The sequence below is a fragment of the Lolium perenne genome, chromosome 3 (genome assembly GCF_019359855.2).
Source record: "Lolium perenne isolate Kyuss_39 chromosome 3, Kyuss_2.0, whole genome shotgun sequence".
NCBI classification, from domain to species: domain Eukaryota; kingdom Viridiplantae; phylum Streptophyta; class Magnoliopsida; order Poales; family Poaceae; genus Lolium; species Lolium perenne.
This window is the reverse complement of record NC_067246.2, coordinates 196495976-196512944: the sequence shown is the minus strand read 5'-3', so window position 1 is coordinate 196512944 and position 16969 is coordinate 196495976. Positions and strand designations below refer to the sequence as shown.

Here is a 16969-nt window from a genome sequence, read left to right as displayed (position 1 = left end):
CTCCGTATGCGTCCATCGTGGTAGAGAGAGATATACATGCCGTCCGATCATAAAAGATCGAACGGAGCAAGGGTTCATTGAGCTTTCAACTAACCAAGATCCATGTGACATACATCTCGACCAATCAGAGATCAGCCAGTGAGTACAAGTGAGGAAAACTGAGTAGAACTAAGTGGGGGAAAAGTGAGGAAATGTTTATCGGAAGGGCAAAACTGAGTAGGACTGAGTAAAATAAGTGGGCTCTTAGGGGGGAAACTTAGTAACACTAAGTAAAACAGGGGCACCCAAATAATAAAGGGACTAAGGGAAAGTGAAGCTTTTGGCATAAAAATTGTAAAATTGTGTTATTTGAATAGTATAGTAGATTTTGGCTGACGTGATATTGTTTGCAATTCAAAGATACACAAGTGTGACGAATTTGGACTCATTTGGACAAAGTTTGTAAGCATAGTGGGTATTTGGGAGGTGTGTTGAGTAGAAAGCCCTGCATCTTCATAGCTAGTAGCTCATGGACTAGGAAGTGGTTTTGAAGTTTTTGGCATAAGAACTTCATATCTCTATATTTTCTTTTCCATTATTATTTCTCTAGGTTGTAGGTAACATAACAAAAATCCATGCTAAGGTTCCACCATGTTTTGAATTATTTTGAATTAAACCGTAAACCGTAAACCCTAAAACCCTAAACCCTAGAGAAAATGATAAATGTGGCTTAAATGTGGCTTAACACATACATTCAAGGGATCCCTACATTCAAATTGTTCAATACAAAGGGAGCCCCAATACAAATTGTTCATACAAATTCAAATTCTTCAATACAAAGGAATCCCCAATACAAAGGGATCCCCAATACAAAGGGATCATACAAATTCAAATTCTTCATACAAATTAAAATTAGTTGTTCAGAATAAAATCTTTCTCTTGCTCCTGGTGTGACTCGCTGGGCCATCACCTTACTCCGGGTAACCCTACCAGGGATATTACCGGTGTCTACCTTCCTTTTGCCCTCTTTCTTGTTCTTCTTCTTCTGCGAAGCTTCTACTTTTTTTTCTGCAATCTGCTCTTCGAAGTTAGCACTCAGCTGGGCCATATTAAATTCAAAGCACTCTCTTTCAATATGTTCCCTCTCCTCTAGACTCATCGGTTCAAGCAGCTCTCGATCCATCTGTTCCCTCTGCTCTCGATCGATTGGTTCAACCAGCTCTAGATCCATCGGTTCAAGCAGCTCTCGATCCATCGGTTCAATTTCCTCATGTTGAATTGCTGCTTCAATCTCCTCATGCTGAATTGCTGCTTCAATCTCCTCATGTTGAATTGCTGCTTCATTCTCCTCTGCATTTGCTGCTCCCGCCTGATCTTCCATTCCAAGAGCTATGTCAACACCATTTTTACAAAGCCTAGCAATGTGTCCAGGGATTCCACAACATTTACACTTAAGTCTTCGAATCGGTGCACCACCCTCTGCACTAGCTCTGATCCTATTCTTCCTCGGCTTACCTGCCGGTCTAGTCAAAACAGGAGAGTACAGGCTGAAGCCTAGATCGAATGTCATCCATTGGTCTTTTCCCAACAAGGTAGGAACATTTATAGCATATGCAGCCCTAAATTTGGCAACAGAGAAATAATATGACATATACCGATCAACTTCACCTTTTTCACCCCCTATAACACTCACGAAAAATAATGCGTGTATGCAGGGTATCCCACGGATCTTCCATCCCCTACAATGGCATCCAAATAATAAAGGGACTAAGGGAAAGTGAAGCTTTTGGCATAAAAATTGTAAAATTGTGTTATTTGAATAGTATAGTAGATTTTGGCTGACGTGATATTGTTTGCAATTCAAAGATACACAAGTGTGACGAATTTGGACTCATTTGGACAAAGTTTGTAAGCATAGTGGGTATTTGGGAGGTGTGTTGAGTAGAAAGCCCTGCATCTTCATAGCTAGTAGCTCATGGACTAGGAAGTGGTTTTGAAGTTTTTGGCATAAGAACTTCATATCTCTATATTTTCTTTTCCATTATTATTTCTCTAGGTTGTAGGTAACATAACAAAAATCCATGCTAAGGTTCCACCATGTTTTGAATTATTTTGAATTAAACCGTAAACCGTAAACCCTAAAACCCTAAACCCTAGAGAAAATGATAAATGTGGCTTAAATGTGGCTTAACACATACATTCAAGGGATCCCTACATTCAAATTGTTCAATACAAAGGGAGCCCCAATACAAATTGTTCATACAAATTCAAATTCTTCAATACAAAGGAATCCCCAATACAAAGGGATCCCCAATACAAAGGGATCATACAAATTCAAATTCTTCATACAAATTAAAATTAGTTGTTCAGAATAAAATCTTTCTCTTGCTCCTGGTGTGACTCGCTGGGCCATCACCTTACTCCGGGTAACCCTACCAGGGATATTACCGGTGTCTACCTTCCTTTTGCCCTCTTTCTTGTTCTTCTTCTTCTGCGAAGCTTCTACTTTTTTTTCTGCAATCTGCTCTTCGAAGTTAGCACTCAGCTGGGCCATATTAAATTCAAAGCACTCTCTTTCAATATGTTCCCTCTCCTCTAGACTCATCGGTTCAAGCAGCTCTCGATCCATCTGTTCCCTCTGCTCTCGATCGATTGGTTCAACCAGCTCTAGATCCATCGGTTCAAGCAGCTCTCGATCCATCGGTTCAATTTCCTCATGTTGAATTGCTGCTTCAATCTCCTCATGCTGAATTGCTGCTTCAATCTCCTCATGTTGAATTGCTGCTTCATTCTCCTCTGCATTTGCTGCTCCCGCCTGATCTTCCATTCCAAGAGCTATGTCAACACCATTTTTACAAAGCCTAGCAATGTGTCCAGGGATTCCACAACATTTACACTTAAGTCTTCGAATCGGTGCACCACCCTCTGCACTAGCTCTGATCCTATTCTTCCTCGGCTTACCTGCTGGTCTAGTCAAAACAGGAGAGTACAGGCTGAAGCCTAGATCGAATGTCATCCATTGGTCTTTTCCCAACAAGGTAGGAACATTTATAGCATATGCAGCCCTAAATTTGGCAACAGAGAAATAATATGACATATACCGATCAACTTCACCTTTTTCACCCCCTATAACACTCACGAAAAATAATGCGTGTATGCAGGGTATCCCACGGATCTTCCATCCCCTACAATGGCATTTCCTATCAACCAAACTCACTGGATACCTCCACTGCATGTTTTTATTGTCAGTGTAGGTTACCTCAGCCTCCATTCCTTTCCTGACGCATTGCATCTTCAATTGTTTTGCCCTCTCATGCAAAGACTTAATCAAAGATGGGAACATGAGATGGCCAGCATATTGTGTGGATGCAGTTCTTTGACGCAGATCAATCTTTATCACGATCATCTGCCTAATCTTATCAAATATTTGCCACAGCATAAGCCCTTTCAATGACTTGACATTTGAATTGAAACTCTCCGAAATGCTACTTGTTACATAGTCTACCTTGCAAATTTCATTGAATTGGCTTCTTGACCACACCCTACCATGATGTTCATCCAAGTACTCCTTCACCCCAGGTTTTTGTTTATACAACACATCCAAATGAAACAGATGCTTCCTACAGCTGCATGTGTATGAAGATGGCGATAGGTTGTCAGTAAAAACTTTACCCTTGAATTTCTTTGTAAAATTCTGTACCAAGTGTCGCATACATTCCCTATGCTCCACTCCAGGGAATACTGCTTCTACCGCACTCTCCAAACCTTTCCAAGCGTCTGTGTGGATAACAAGTCATGTTGGATGACCTATAAGGTCGCGCAAATTCTGCAGAAACCAAGTCCAACTTTCCTCTGACTCAACCTCGAAAACTCCATAAGCAACATGGAACATCCAACTGTGTCCATCAACTTTAGTAGCATCAACTAGTTGTCCTTTAAACTTGTCATGAAGAGCTGTTGCATCCACGGTCAAATAAGGCCTGCAACCGTTCAGAAAACCTTTCCAGCAAGATTTGAAACAAACAAAATCCCTTCTAAAACATTCCTTGTGCATTACCTCCCCGCTTTTCAATTTGTAGAGAACTGTATGCTTGTCTATCGCTACAACTCTGCCTGGACTAGCCATCTTCACTTCTGCTTTGAAAGTGTAAAGCAACTGAAAGTTTTAATTCCATGGACCATTGATCTTGTCAAGAGCCATTTCCTTTGCATATAACATCCTCATGTAAGGTACTTTTATATCAAACTTCTCAACCATCTTTTTCTGGAGTGCTGTTAGACCAAGTGGAGGAGTTTCTCTCAGCCAATCTAGGATTCTATGTGCCAACCACCTAGTCTTTGCTAGCTTTGTTTTCACCTCTGGCTCTCCCCCTCGAGGTGGACACCTATGGACCTCCTCATTCTTATTTCTCTGAAACATAATGATAAGGTATGTCAGTAACAGTTAACAAATTTTACACCGAGATCTAAAATATACAACTGCTGTCGTAGTACCTGAACCAAGGTGCTTCTGCGCATTGTGGATGCATGCAGCGTCCACCTACACCTCTTGTATGAGCATTTAACTGTGAACCTACCTGGCTCACTTTTAATAACCTCATAATTATTCTTAGAGAGAAGGCAATATGTAGTAATTGCATTACGGCAGTCCATCATCGTTTGAAATACGGTGTTTGCTGCAAGCTGAGGATCCTCCCTGTTCCACTCAATTGTTGGCAAGTCATCACCTTCGTAATCAGCTAAAACGAGGCTGTCATTGTTCTCATTCCTCTCTTCATCATCAGTGTCATCAAATCTGGCACCAAAAGCAATATCTTCCATGTATTGATCCTCCATTGCCTGCTTACTGCATCGATCTACTAATTCAGGAAACATCAACTCATCCTCATTATCTTGAGGAGACTGATCCCCAATCTCTGCGTCGTCCTCCAATCGACCGCATGAACGATCTGGCTACCACTAGCACTTGGGATAGATGGTGCTGCTGTGGACCTACAAGGAGCGCCGAGGAGCACACTATTAGCAGAGGTAGCATCAGTAGAGAGACATGATGCCCGACCACCTGATGATGCCCTAGCACCACATGATGCCTGGCCCTTGTCCACATGGATACGAATTTTACCGAACCGGCAAGAAGCATTCAAAGCAAAAAAGAATTCCCAGATCGTCGTCAGAAATTAGTGGAACAAATCTTCGCTCCGTGCTGTTGAAATATTCGAAATGAACTGCATCGAGAGAGCTCCAGGTGTACTTATCGTAGATGTTAGCTTTGAAATCCCTCAACAAGATGGTGGTTGCAACCACCGCAGGGAAGTAAAACCCATTCTTGTAGCGTTTAGAATCACACGTAAAGCTAGAATCCAGCCTAACCACCAGCCAGAAAGTCAGCGCTGGATCAATCCTATTCAAAAAGCAACGCAGTTAGTTGAGCAACAACGATTGGCGCTCAAAAACTGCCTACTGTTAATTCACATAGGCAGACGATGCTTACCCAGATAGAATCCATGCATTAGATCCCTCCGATTCTCAATCTTCTCCGCGGCTGACGGGAAGAGGCGGCACACCAGACGGAAATACAAAGGGGACAGGGGTAGATCCAGATCTGGTGGAGGCGGAGCCCTCTCCGCCTCCCGGGGGTGGTTGTGGGGGCGGGGGCGGCTCGGCGGCGGACGACGCCATAAGGTAGGTGGGCAGGACGGCGTGGCGGTGGAGGGGTGGTGTGTGAGCTCCTCCAGTCTCGGGCGGAGGGGAAAGCTTTGGGTCAGCTCCTCCAGTCAACAGTCAACACAATTCGAAAGCAACGGTCAAGTTAAAACCACCGCGGCTCCCTAGCCGTCACCGGTAACGGAAGGCCTCTGACCAGACGGCAACCCTCCCGTCCGAGCGTTTGCGAGGGGTTTCAAACTAGAGGGAGGAGAAAAGTGAGGAAAAGTTAAGAGGCTGGGGAAAACTGAGTACAACTAACGAACCAGGGGCACGAGAACAGAAAACCCTTTGTAATTTTATTTCACTAGAAAAATAACCTTGCCTAGTGATTTTTCTTTTACAGTAAATGTACCACCAACCGTTCTTTTCACGGTAAAAGGGTTTACCCGGGGGTTAGCAAAACATTCACATATTTAAGCGTTTTGGTAGAATCCATATGACGCATAATATTGTTGTAATAGGAGGGTAATCGAGAGTGGCATGTTTTACTGTCGAGGTAAGCTAGACAAGACACGAGATGCTACGCGACGCGTTCAAAGGGCCCACACGACATCTTCGCCTTTTGACTGCTCAAACATGTGTCACTGACTGGTGTGACCCACCACCGCCGACCAACCTCCATGTCGTAATTATCTTGGTTTCGTTTCCCGCGAAGGCAACTCTCTAACCAAAATGTTACGCCTGCTTGTCTGGTCGACCGAAGAGTCCACCCTCTTTCTAGGCAGTCTCGCTGAAATTCATTGCTCACCACGTGAACACCCTCCTAGGCCGGAGAGACCTATTTGCGGTTCCTTGCCAAATTGGCCACGCCTTCCGCCGCTAACAGCTCAAGCTGCCGCGCCACCTAGAGTTCTTGCGCAAATTGGCCGATGGCGAGGGTTTCCCGCGGTGGCCACCGTGAACATTCGAATTCCTCCCCGAACTACTTTTTAGGCTGCTTTAAAATTTATGCTATGGAGACAAACGATACTAGCCGAACAAGCAAACGGGTCAAAAATTTCTCCCTAGATGCGAGAAATGGGATTACGTGTATCCAAATTCCAAACAAACGTGCATCACGTCTTTGAAACCCCTGAGCATATGGGACGTGCTAGGCGTCTGTGGGCTGATAGTTGGGCTAAAATCGGTCGTCCTTCCCACCGTTAGATCTGGATCCGATGTTCGGAATCAGCTGCAGCGACATATTTGCACTTTAACCCACACATTTTCAAAATTAACCCACAGTCCTAAGTTTTCCCACTAAAAGCGAAAGGGCATGTTCCCTCGGCCCTGACCTTCCGGATATTTACAACAAAAATGTCATCTTTGAACAAATTTGAGTGACATGGAGTATTGCTACAAAATCTCTCGCTTTGCGTACAAATAAAATACACTATTACAACAAAACATCACAACAAAATTTCAAAAAAGGTAATGCTACAAACAAATGTTAACACAACAATATTTTTGCTCTAGATTGATTACAATAAAATTCACCACAAATTTTAATATTTTTGTACGCAAAGGAATAATATTACAACAAAATTCACCATAATTTCAAAAAAGGAATAATATTTTTGCTCCAAATTCATTTGCAACAAAAACATCGTCTATTTTAACAACAATTACAAACAGTTACAATAATAAAAATCACTAGGTTATTAGGAACAATGATCAACAACTTAACCAAACCAAAATGTTGGCGGTTTACAATAATAGTCAACAACAAATACATCAAAAATGTTGAATATTTACAACAATAGTTTAACAAACGAATTTCAACACAACAATTACAATATTAGCAATTTCTCCGCAAGAATCGACAATAACAATTTTTTTAGTAGTTTACCACAAAATTAAACAAAAATATTTACAAGAATATTAGCTCTTTACAACAATTGTCAAATAAGTCGCCAAAATTTTAGTTGCTAATTTGCTGGCTACTCGTAGTCGTGCAGGTGTGTTGGACCATGGTTCTAATGTGCCTTGAGTACTAGGCCAGAACATGTGGGCGAACAATTGACTCGCGGGCCAGCAGCAGCGCCTGGCTCGGGACGACCAATCACTTACCCGATCGGTGGCCCGAACGGAAGCATTTTCCTGAGCATATGCGAAGCCAATGATCCGCACTGCGAGAGTGCAGTCGAGCGCCAGTTTCAACGTCGGACTTGACGCGGAATCGACCATCAAATCTGGGGGAAACCCCCTGTGCCGATGCCATGGCAGGACCGAACCTTCCCGGGTAGAAGCCGCGCTTGTACTACGTAGTACACGAGCTAGTGAGCTAGTAGATCCTACCTGGCAGTTGGCACCCACGACCACGAACGGAACGAAAACGCCCACTGGCCCCTGACGCAGACGGGTGGTGTCCACTTGCTCGTCGCCACTCACTGACGTCGTACTAGGATACGATCCCTGCCATGTCGCACAGCACAAACCCCTGATCTATCTATCTATCGTGCACGACCTAAAAAATCCCTCCCCCAAAATTGCTGGTTATATATGTTCTCACAATGCGCTAATAATCTTTATCGCTTGCTTCCCCTATAAAAGCAGGGTTTGGCTGGAGCTGAGGGGAGTGCGAGAAGCACTAGTGCCGGTTAGCAAGCCACTCGCCTCCTTCCCCTTCTCCTACACTCACCTCCCGGTGCAGTGCAGCAAGCGCGGCAGAGCAGCCAAGAAGAAGCCGGCAGTGTTGGTCACTCAGATCGACCCTCCCCGGCGTCGCTTTCGCATCCAGCGGCGCTTCGTTCGACCGGAAGATCGCCGCCGCCGTCACCCGGCATTGACCTCAGCCGTCAGCTTGGAGAGTAGCGGCCCGGCACTACTAGCCAGGTATGTACCGCGGCACTGCTCGTAATATATATACTCCATGCACTTCCTGCCGATCGAGCGCCGCTTAGTTTAAGTTTGCCCTGGGGATTACGGGATGCGATCCGTCGACGGGGACGTGAACGACCCACGCTCAAAGGATCGGCTGCTCTTCTCTTGTCGTTCTCGTCGCCATCAAGCTAGGCTCGTCTTCGTCCACATGCATTAGTTAAGTGCGTCGTACGGCATGTACTCGTGAGATTACTACCCATATACGTAGTACTATAGAGTAGTGCTGCGTAATAGCTGTCCACCACCATTAGCGCTGATCGATGTGTATCGTGATGTGCCTAGTATATTCTCCTACCAAGTTGATTAGTCACTGTCTCTGCGCGCGGCGATGTACCTACGTAGTACATAGATCCAAATTTCTTGGCTTAGCTTGCTCCCAGGGAGGTAGGTTCTGGTTAGTTCCATAGGTCACACTTGACTTCTAGTACTATAAAAATAAAAAAAAATATTCTCAGCTCTTTCATTTCGAGAACACAATTTATTACTATTCATACTTTCAGAGATCATGATTTTGGCCGGCCAAATTAATTAATCGTGAAAGAAAATCATTAATTGCATGTATGTTTTATTTTTTAGAAAATATTTAATTTTTGTTCAGTTTGGGAAAACACGGTAGAGACCAAGACACTAACAAATACTCACCCATATAAAATACACATATTATACAACTTAGAGCACCTCCATTAGACTAAGCCGTTGGGTTTTAAGATTGACAAAATTACTACATACACCTCGATATCAGCGAGTAATCCGTCCTCCACGGAAAGAGAATATCCTTTTCACCATTGTTTCGTTTCAAAGGAGGTTTAAACCCCTAGATCTTGGGGTGTATGTCATTAGAAACAATTGTCATTTAATTAATTCTGTTAGAGATATACTACCCGCGAAGTATATGTGTCAACATTTGTATCTTATACTCTTTTTTGGTTATTCAGTCACAATTATGCCAAAAATAATACTTAATGCATGCATAAAGTTAATTAATTAAATATCTGAGGTTTTAAGGAAGCGAGAGACTAAATTTGAAAATACAAAAAGCTGAATAGCCAACTCATATCATTAAGATGACACAAGTATGAAAAAAAAATCATCTTAAGGCCACAAATATCAACCTCTAATTGATAAATTCGGCCAATGGAAAGGTCACAGTCGGAACCATAAGGTGTTTGTGGCTTCAAATTAACTGAATAATGATTAATGAAATAATGCATTTAAGTAATACTATTGAATTTATTAATATTGAGGACTCCTTTGATTTATAGGATAGGAAAAACATAGTAATAGGAAAAGCTTATGATTGAGATGTCATCTCTACTTGAATCCTATGGAAAAAATCATGTGTATTTGATTGTAGCAAAGGAATTTTTTATGAGATATGACATAATGTTTTGTTCCTATAAAACTTACACTACAAGATTTCTATATGATTAGTTCCTATGGGATATGTTTCTATAAATCAAACAACTTGTGTAATTTTTTGTACTATAAATCTAAATCTTACTATTTTTATACAAATCTTATGAATCAAAAGAAACCAGCTGAGACCTAGCATGTGCCGCTGCATCTTAAGTGGTCAAATATGTACACGTGTTCAGTACTTGTTGGACGATTTACATTATTTAAATCTTGGAGCCTGACTATATCTATATGTAATAGTATATGAAAGTTTTTTTTTTCTCTCTTATGTGCTGCTCATTTCTTCTTACTTTAAAACATTAAATATATATACTACCTGCTGCTACTAAACTACATAAACGATCGAGCATCACGTTGAGGTCAAACAAATTTCTTTGCATGTGGTTTGTTGGTTGGTTGGAGAGCTACATCTTCTGAACGTTTGAATTCAAAGATTGATCAACTCAGAGAGAGGTTCTCGTCCTTTAATATTTTAGTACTGATATGCATCTCTCTCTGTCTGATGGGATTTGTTTGAGGTTACGCTCCTTTTCTCGCTGATCGATGTCGCATCATGGATTCATGGCTACCTTCCAAACATGCACCAGCTGCTTTCGAGCCCTTCTATCAAAACTCGAGATAGCTACCAAACACAAGCTATGCTTACTATATTTACTTTTCTTCTTACTTAAAATACGCGACAGCTAAGACATATACGGTACGGTACAATACTATTTCTTCGATGCACTATGCATGCTACATATTCTTGTAACGATAACTTTCTATTTTTTCTTGAAAGATAATCATATGTAAATGTTGGGATACGAATTTAATTTTGCGGCACCCCATGGCGAGATTAGGAATACCTATTCTCACCAACTCTTAGCAACCAAGAAAGAGTGAGTTATAGAAGAGGGCGTCGAAATGTCTTATGGAAAAAAGATAGAGCGTAGCACAAAGACAATCTTCTGGGTCGTCGACGCCACCAAAATAAGAACTGAACCCCGAATATGCAAATTAATTTCACTGACTTTGGGTTGTACTTATTCTATTTTTTACCGCGTAGATTCACTCATTTTGCTTCGTATCTAGTTCACTTTGAAGTAACTAAACAATCTTATTAGTGAACGGATGGAGTATTTGTTTCTTAACATTTGTGCAAGGTTGGAATATACCAGCTGCAAGTAGTTAATCACTCCTCCCAAGTTTCAACAAGTTCATAGTACCATATTGTCAAAAAAAGTGCATATATAGTACCTTTTTGTCCTCTCTCTGAGTGACAAAAAATTCCAAACATCTTCCAAGCCAGAACGTACGGCATCCATTCGTGTTTCTGATTCTCGAGAAGACGATTATACCGACCGTCAGCATCTCAACTCCCGTCTTTTCTCCTCTCAATCGGATCGCCCTTTTCCGTACGCGTGATACCTCGGCAGAACTTGCACCCAGGCCGGGGGTTATTAAAAAGTTAGTAAGTAGTTCCTTTTGGTAACGTCGTGCAAAGTCACAAATACTCATACGATTTTTCCGTCTCCCGCGCGCTCTTGGATCCGTACGCGTACGTGATAGGGCCTTGATTTTCGTATAAACGCTAGTGACCAGCAGTGTGAGTGCAGAGTGTTGAGCAGGACGGGAAATCATCTGGACACACGCGGGGCATCCGTTCTGTAGTACGAAGTACGGGTCAAGGAGAGAGTCTGGATGTCGGCCCCAGTAGCAGCCGGGCAAGCGCGCGCTTTCAGCCTTTGACTCACTCGCCACATTCTGTCATCCGACAATTGGCCGGCACTACCCTTTTTTCCCCCTCAATTCCTTCCTTTTATCTCTCTCGAGTCTCGACTAGTACAGTAGTATAATAAAGGGCATACCATCCACCAGCTAACTCTATATATACACCCAATGCAACCCTTGTAGCCACCACACCTCCACCAGCATCTGTCGTTTGTTTTGGCTGCTACTTTCAACAAAATATTGTTTGGCTGCTAGAACTCTAGCTAGGTTCGTATTGCTCTGGCTCGTTGCCTTTCCACAAATAATCCATATATTCGATAGCCCGAACCAATTCTCCAATGTGTGGATGGATAATCCCTAGAGCATACATATGCGTACGTGGATGCATGTGTGCCCATGCTTCCGTGTCATATCATATTTCGTGGGTACTTTTTAGTTGTTGTTACTAGAAGAGACCGAAGGTGTTCTTTCTCCTTGTTTATCACATTTATATTTATGCTTGATTTATTTTGCTGGGAAGCTAGCTACACCATTAGCTCTGCTGTCCTGTCGGGTTCCCGCCGTGCTCGTTGTTGCATGGCTCATGCCATGTGGCTGAGAGCAAGAATACGTGTACGCTAGCCTCGCTAGCTAGCGCCTAGCGCGCTGTGCTGTGTATAGTAAAAAAAAAAATGAAGTTTGTCAGCCTAGTCTGCCTATCATCCAGGGAAGATGCTGTTCTAGGTCACATCTAGGGAGGGTCGGCCCAATCCGGCCGGTGATCCATGGAAACACAGGTTTACAAGCTGACAGACTGTGACGTGCCTCATCTCTAGTTAACTAGTTTCCACAGTGTACTAGCTAGGATACTCTAGTCAGATCGCAACATCACTAGTGATTATTCTCGGCACATAACATAAGCGCAAGAGGTCAAAGATCTTATCGTACTGCATGTTTACATCCTGTGTACAACTGGCCTATCTCCTGCTGTAGCTGGCCGTGAGTTCATGTTCAGTTTCTACACGAGTCTTCTCTCCTTTCCTTTTTATTAACATGTGCTAAATGCCTAAATCGGCAATAACTAGTATTCCCTCCGTTCATAAACAAGATATTAGAGATTTGTCTAAATTCGAATGAATCTATAAGGTCTGTAGATACGTGGAAATACATATCTAAAATTTAGATTTTGCAACATTTTTTTATGGACATAGATAGCAATACGAAGCGGAGAAAATAGCTTTTTCCAGTGAAAAACTTCAAAACTCCTGCTCATGGACTCCCGTGCGGGTGCGTGCCGACGACCCTAACCGGACGGCGCGGCGCGCTTATATCGTACAACGTGCGTACCTTTCTGCCTGTCCCCGGCGGAGCACGAGGGTCGAAAGTGACCGGAAAAAGGCTCTCAGGATCCATTGACATGATGCCGTAGCAGCACTGTGCCTGCCATGGACGTACGAAGCAGACCGTCCGGCCGTAAAGATCTTCTCGTCAGGAAGTCGTGTCAAACTTTGACAAGGTGAAACAGGCCAGTTTTTCCACGGCGGACGGCGACGCCCCTTGGCGGTACACGGAACCTTCGCGATCCACGGCAACCGCAACTGCATGCGGTCACCGCCGACCCGTCGCCGTCGCCGGCCGCCGGCGTGCGTGCTCTGCCGCTCCGCTGGCTGGCACCCACCACTCAGGGCTCAAGCGTGCCGAAAATAAAGGAATCGTAGCTTGGAGTTTTCCCACACGGGCGCTCGGCCTAGCTCTATAAATACAGCACCTCCCGCACCAAGCGGAGCTGCAACTTACTTCCGGGACGAACGGAAAAAAATCACAACCCATTCAGGGTATACGCCAACACACATAGTAGGAATTCCAAGGTAAGAATGCGATAGTAGTAGGAATAGGAACTAGCGTAGGATCGATATGGCAAGGGTCGCCATACGGGAATGCCCAGCCGAGCTTCGGCCGAATTGGTGTCTCTGGTATTGCGATGCTTGATTATGTCCTTCATGTTCATATATGCTTTCTGTTGGTCTTCTTCTGGCGCGTCCGTTGCTCACTGGACCACTCTGTGTGTATGATTCCGCAGGTTTCTTGATCATCAGCATGGAGTTGGGAAGAGACGTGCAGATCAGAATGGCCACCCAGCTCAACGAGCAGTCCGACAAGGAAGCACTCCCGTCGCTGCTCATCCAGGTCCCGTCGCGGACCATAGCCGGCTTCGACTGCGTCGGCCGCGACAACGCCGCCGCCCCCCTGGACACCGTCATCTGCATCCCGGCGCCGGCCACTCCGCCTCCGGCTGCCCCCGTGCCCGCATACGACGACGCGCAGGTCCCCTACGCCGTCTCGCTCAGCATGCCGGCGTCGCCCTCGGGGTTCCACCTCTCGCAGTTCAGGACGGCGTCCGTGCGCCGCGACGAGGAGCCTGCCGTGTCCAAGCCGGCCACGCTGCAGGCGGAGGAGCACTCGCCGCGGCTGCTGAAGCAGACGCGGTTCCACTCGCAGCCCATCCTCCACGCGTCCCAGCAGCTCAACGAGGGGCCGCGGCGAGCCGACACCACGCGCGACAAGCGGTTCGACCCATTCAAGACCTTCTCCGGCCGCCTCGAGCGGCAGCTCTCCAACCTGCGTGGTCACCCCATCGACCTCCACTCCCCCGACTCCAACATCTCCGAGGAGACCGACCAGGTTCCGGGCACCGACCGCTACTTTGACGCCCTGGAAGGCCCCGAGCTCGACACACTCAGGGTAAGGAAACAGCGTGACCTGTTAGTGACTGTGCACGCACACGTTTATGTCGTCCATCGATCAAGGCTAATTAAAAGTTGTTCTCTCACGTGCAGTCGACGGAGGTGGCGGTGCTGCCGAGCGACGAGAAGTGGCCTTTCCTGCTGCGGTTCCCGATCAGCGCCTTCGGGATGGTGCTCGGCGTCAGCAGCCAGGCGATCCTGTGGAAGGCGCTGGCAACGGCGCCGCCGACGGCGTTCCTCCACGTCAGCCTCACGGTGGCGCACGTGCTGTGGTACGTCTCGCTGGCGCTCATGGGGCTCGTCTCATGCATCTACCTGCTCAAAGTCGTCTTCTACTTCGAGGCCGTCCGCCGCGAGTTCTACCACCCGATCCGAGCCAACTTCTTCTTCGCGCCGTGGATCGCCTGCCTCTTCCTCGTGCAGGGCGCGCCGATAGAGATGACCCAGGTGCACCACGGCGTCTGGTACCTGCTCATGGCGCCCATCTTCTGCCTCGAGCTCAAGATCTACGGCCAGTGGATGTCCGGAGGCCAGCGCCGGCTCTCCAAAGTGGCCAACCCGTCCAACCACCTCTCCATCGTCGGCAACTTCGTCGGCGCGCTGCTCGGCGCCAAGATGGGCCTCCGCGAGGGCCCCATCTTCTTTTTCGCCGTCGGCCTCGCACACTACATCGTCCTCTTCGTCACGCTCTACCAGCGGCTCCCGACCAACGTCACTCTCCCCAAGGAGCTCCACCCGGTCTTCTTCCTCTTCGTCGCCGCGCCCAGCGTCGCCTCCATGGCCTGGGCCAAGATCAATGGCAAGTTCGACAACGGCGCCCGGGTCGCATACTTCATCGCGCTGTTCCTATACATGTCACTGGCTGTGCGGATCAACTTCTTCAGAGGATTCCGCTTCTCGCTGGCGTGGTGGGCCTACACCTTCCCGATGACCGGCGCGTCCATCGCGACCATCACGTACGCCACCGAGGTGACCAACTTGCTGACGCGGACGCTCTCGATCGGGCTCTCGGGCATCGCCACCGTCACCGTGGCCGGCCTGCTGGTGACCACCATGTTCCACACCTTCGTGCTCAGGGACCTCTTCCCCAACGACGTCTCCATTGCCATCACCCGGAGGAAACCCAAGTTCAGCAAGATTCTCGCACATTTCCGCTCCTCGAGCTCTGACATGAAGGACCTCGTCCTCTCCGTCTCCAAGTCTTCCAACTGCGACTCCGACTCCACCACAGATACTGATCCATCCGTGACCAAAGGCAAAGCAGAGCCTTAGAACCCTCGCGCTGCGCTCTCCGTTACGTATAGCTACCTACATAGCTGTACATAATACTTCTCTGTCTGTTGGACAAAATAGCTTCCACAGATGATTGGAAGCATGCGGCTGCTCGGTGTAATTACAATGGTTGCAGTTGCACATATCCTTGGAGCAAATTTTGCTGTGATGAGGGTATAATGTGTGGAACGTAGGTCGATTGATCAGTATGTAAATTCACGAAATATATCTGTGGAACATTTAATTTATCAAAGCTATTAAGAGAGACGAAACTGCTGTCGAGGACGCGTTGTTTTCTCCCTTGTTGTGGTTGTTCAGGTAAGTTTACGGGACCGATACAGCAGTGGTGACCCAGATTTTTGACACTCTTGTGGTTTCTTCGGTTTCTGTTTTCTTATTCGGGATCTTGCTTTTCATGGTTCTCGTCTCTGCAACTCGCGATTTTCGCGAGAGAACCAAATCCAAGTTGGTGAAGATCATGATTTGGGCTGGCATAGTAGTTATTACCTTTGCAATTGCGGTTCGAATCTATCCGATCTTTATCTTTTTGCTCAAAGAACGAAGAAAACCAAGGGGCAGCGGGCGATGGCTCCAATCCAAGGTTATGTTCATGACGGAACCACCTCAGGCTCCATCCATAGCTCGCCACGCGTCAACCTCTCCTCTGCGGCGATCGTGCAAAATCCCCACGCGTCTATCCGTTCTCGCACTACCTACCACCTAGCCATAGTCCCCCAAACCAGCTCGAAGTTTCCTCCTCCGCTCCCACGGCGACGCGGAGACCCCAGATCTAGGAGACACCTCACCTTGTTGCCTCTCCCCGATGGAGGAGCGCTTCAAGAGGGTGGCGACGAGATTCAAGGCTTGGAGCGAGGCGGTGGTGGAAGGGAGCAAAGAGGCGACGCGTTCGATTTTGTCTCCGTGAGCTCGGGGCAAATCCTCGCTGGCGTCTGCTAGACTGGTCCAGGCACGGACCAAGGGCAAGGAGGAGGGTGGTGCTCGATCTGCGTCGGATTCGAGAGATTGCAGTTTCAATCTATGCATCAGCTCGTTCGGCCTGATCCCGATCGACGCCGCACCATGCGGGGTGCTTACCTCCCCGAGAAGCTTCAGTTCGAGTTCGTCAGGCATCGCCGACTTTGCAGGTGCTTGCCCTCCCCATGGTGAGCCTCGTGGTGGTGAAGCCTGGTCCGAAGACAAAATCGCTGAGCAAAATTCTCCAGGAGGGGAAAAGGGTCGGGGAGGTGTCACAGTCCATTCCGCGCAACACCATGAGAGCCTCCTGCAAGCCAATCCAACGT

The 16969-nt window shown here is 46.3% G+C and overlaps 1 protein-coding gene across 5 annotated transcripts; it reads left to right on the top strand.

Annotated features, from left to right (window-relative positions):
* Positions 1-8239: 8239 nt before the first annotated feature.
* On the top strand, positions 8240-15948 carry LOC127343007 (S-type anion channel SLAH2). 5 transcript variants are annotated; one of them, XM_051369084.2, is made up of 3 exons: positions 8240-8499; positions 13733-14394; positions 14490-15948. In XM_051369084.2, the coding sequence occupies exons 2-3, from the start codon at positions 13750-13752 to the stop codon at positions 15666-15668; spliced, it is 1824 nt and encodes a 607-aa protein (XP_051225044.1). In that variant the 5' UTR covers positions 8240-8499; positions 13733-13749; the 3' UTR covers positions 15669-15948. The 5 variants fall into 5 exon arrangements, with proteins under 5 accessions (XP_051225044.1, XP_051225042.1, XP_051225041.1 ...); XM_051369082.2 differs by lacking the exon at positions 8240-8499 and adding an exon at positions 13423-13616; XM_051369081.2 differs by lacking the exon at positions 8240-8499 and adding an exon at positions 13423-13625.
* Positions 15949-16969: the final 1021 nt, after the last annotated feature.

Bases quoted from the DNA above. Each gene is read 5' to 3' on its own strand.
- LOC127343007 (XM_051369080.2), top strand. From the start codon at position 13,663: ATGCTTTCTGTTGGTCTTCTTCTGGCGCGTCCGTTGCTCACTGGACCA. The intron at 14,395-14,489 runs GTAAGGAAACAG...TCTCACGTGCAG, and splicing joins CCGAGCTCGACACACTCAGG to TCGACGGAGGTGGCGGTGCT.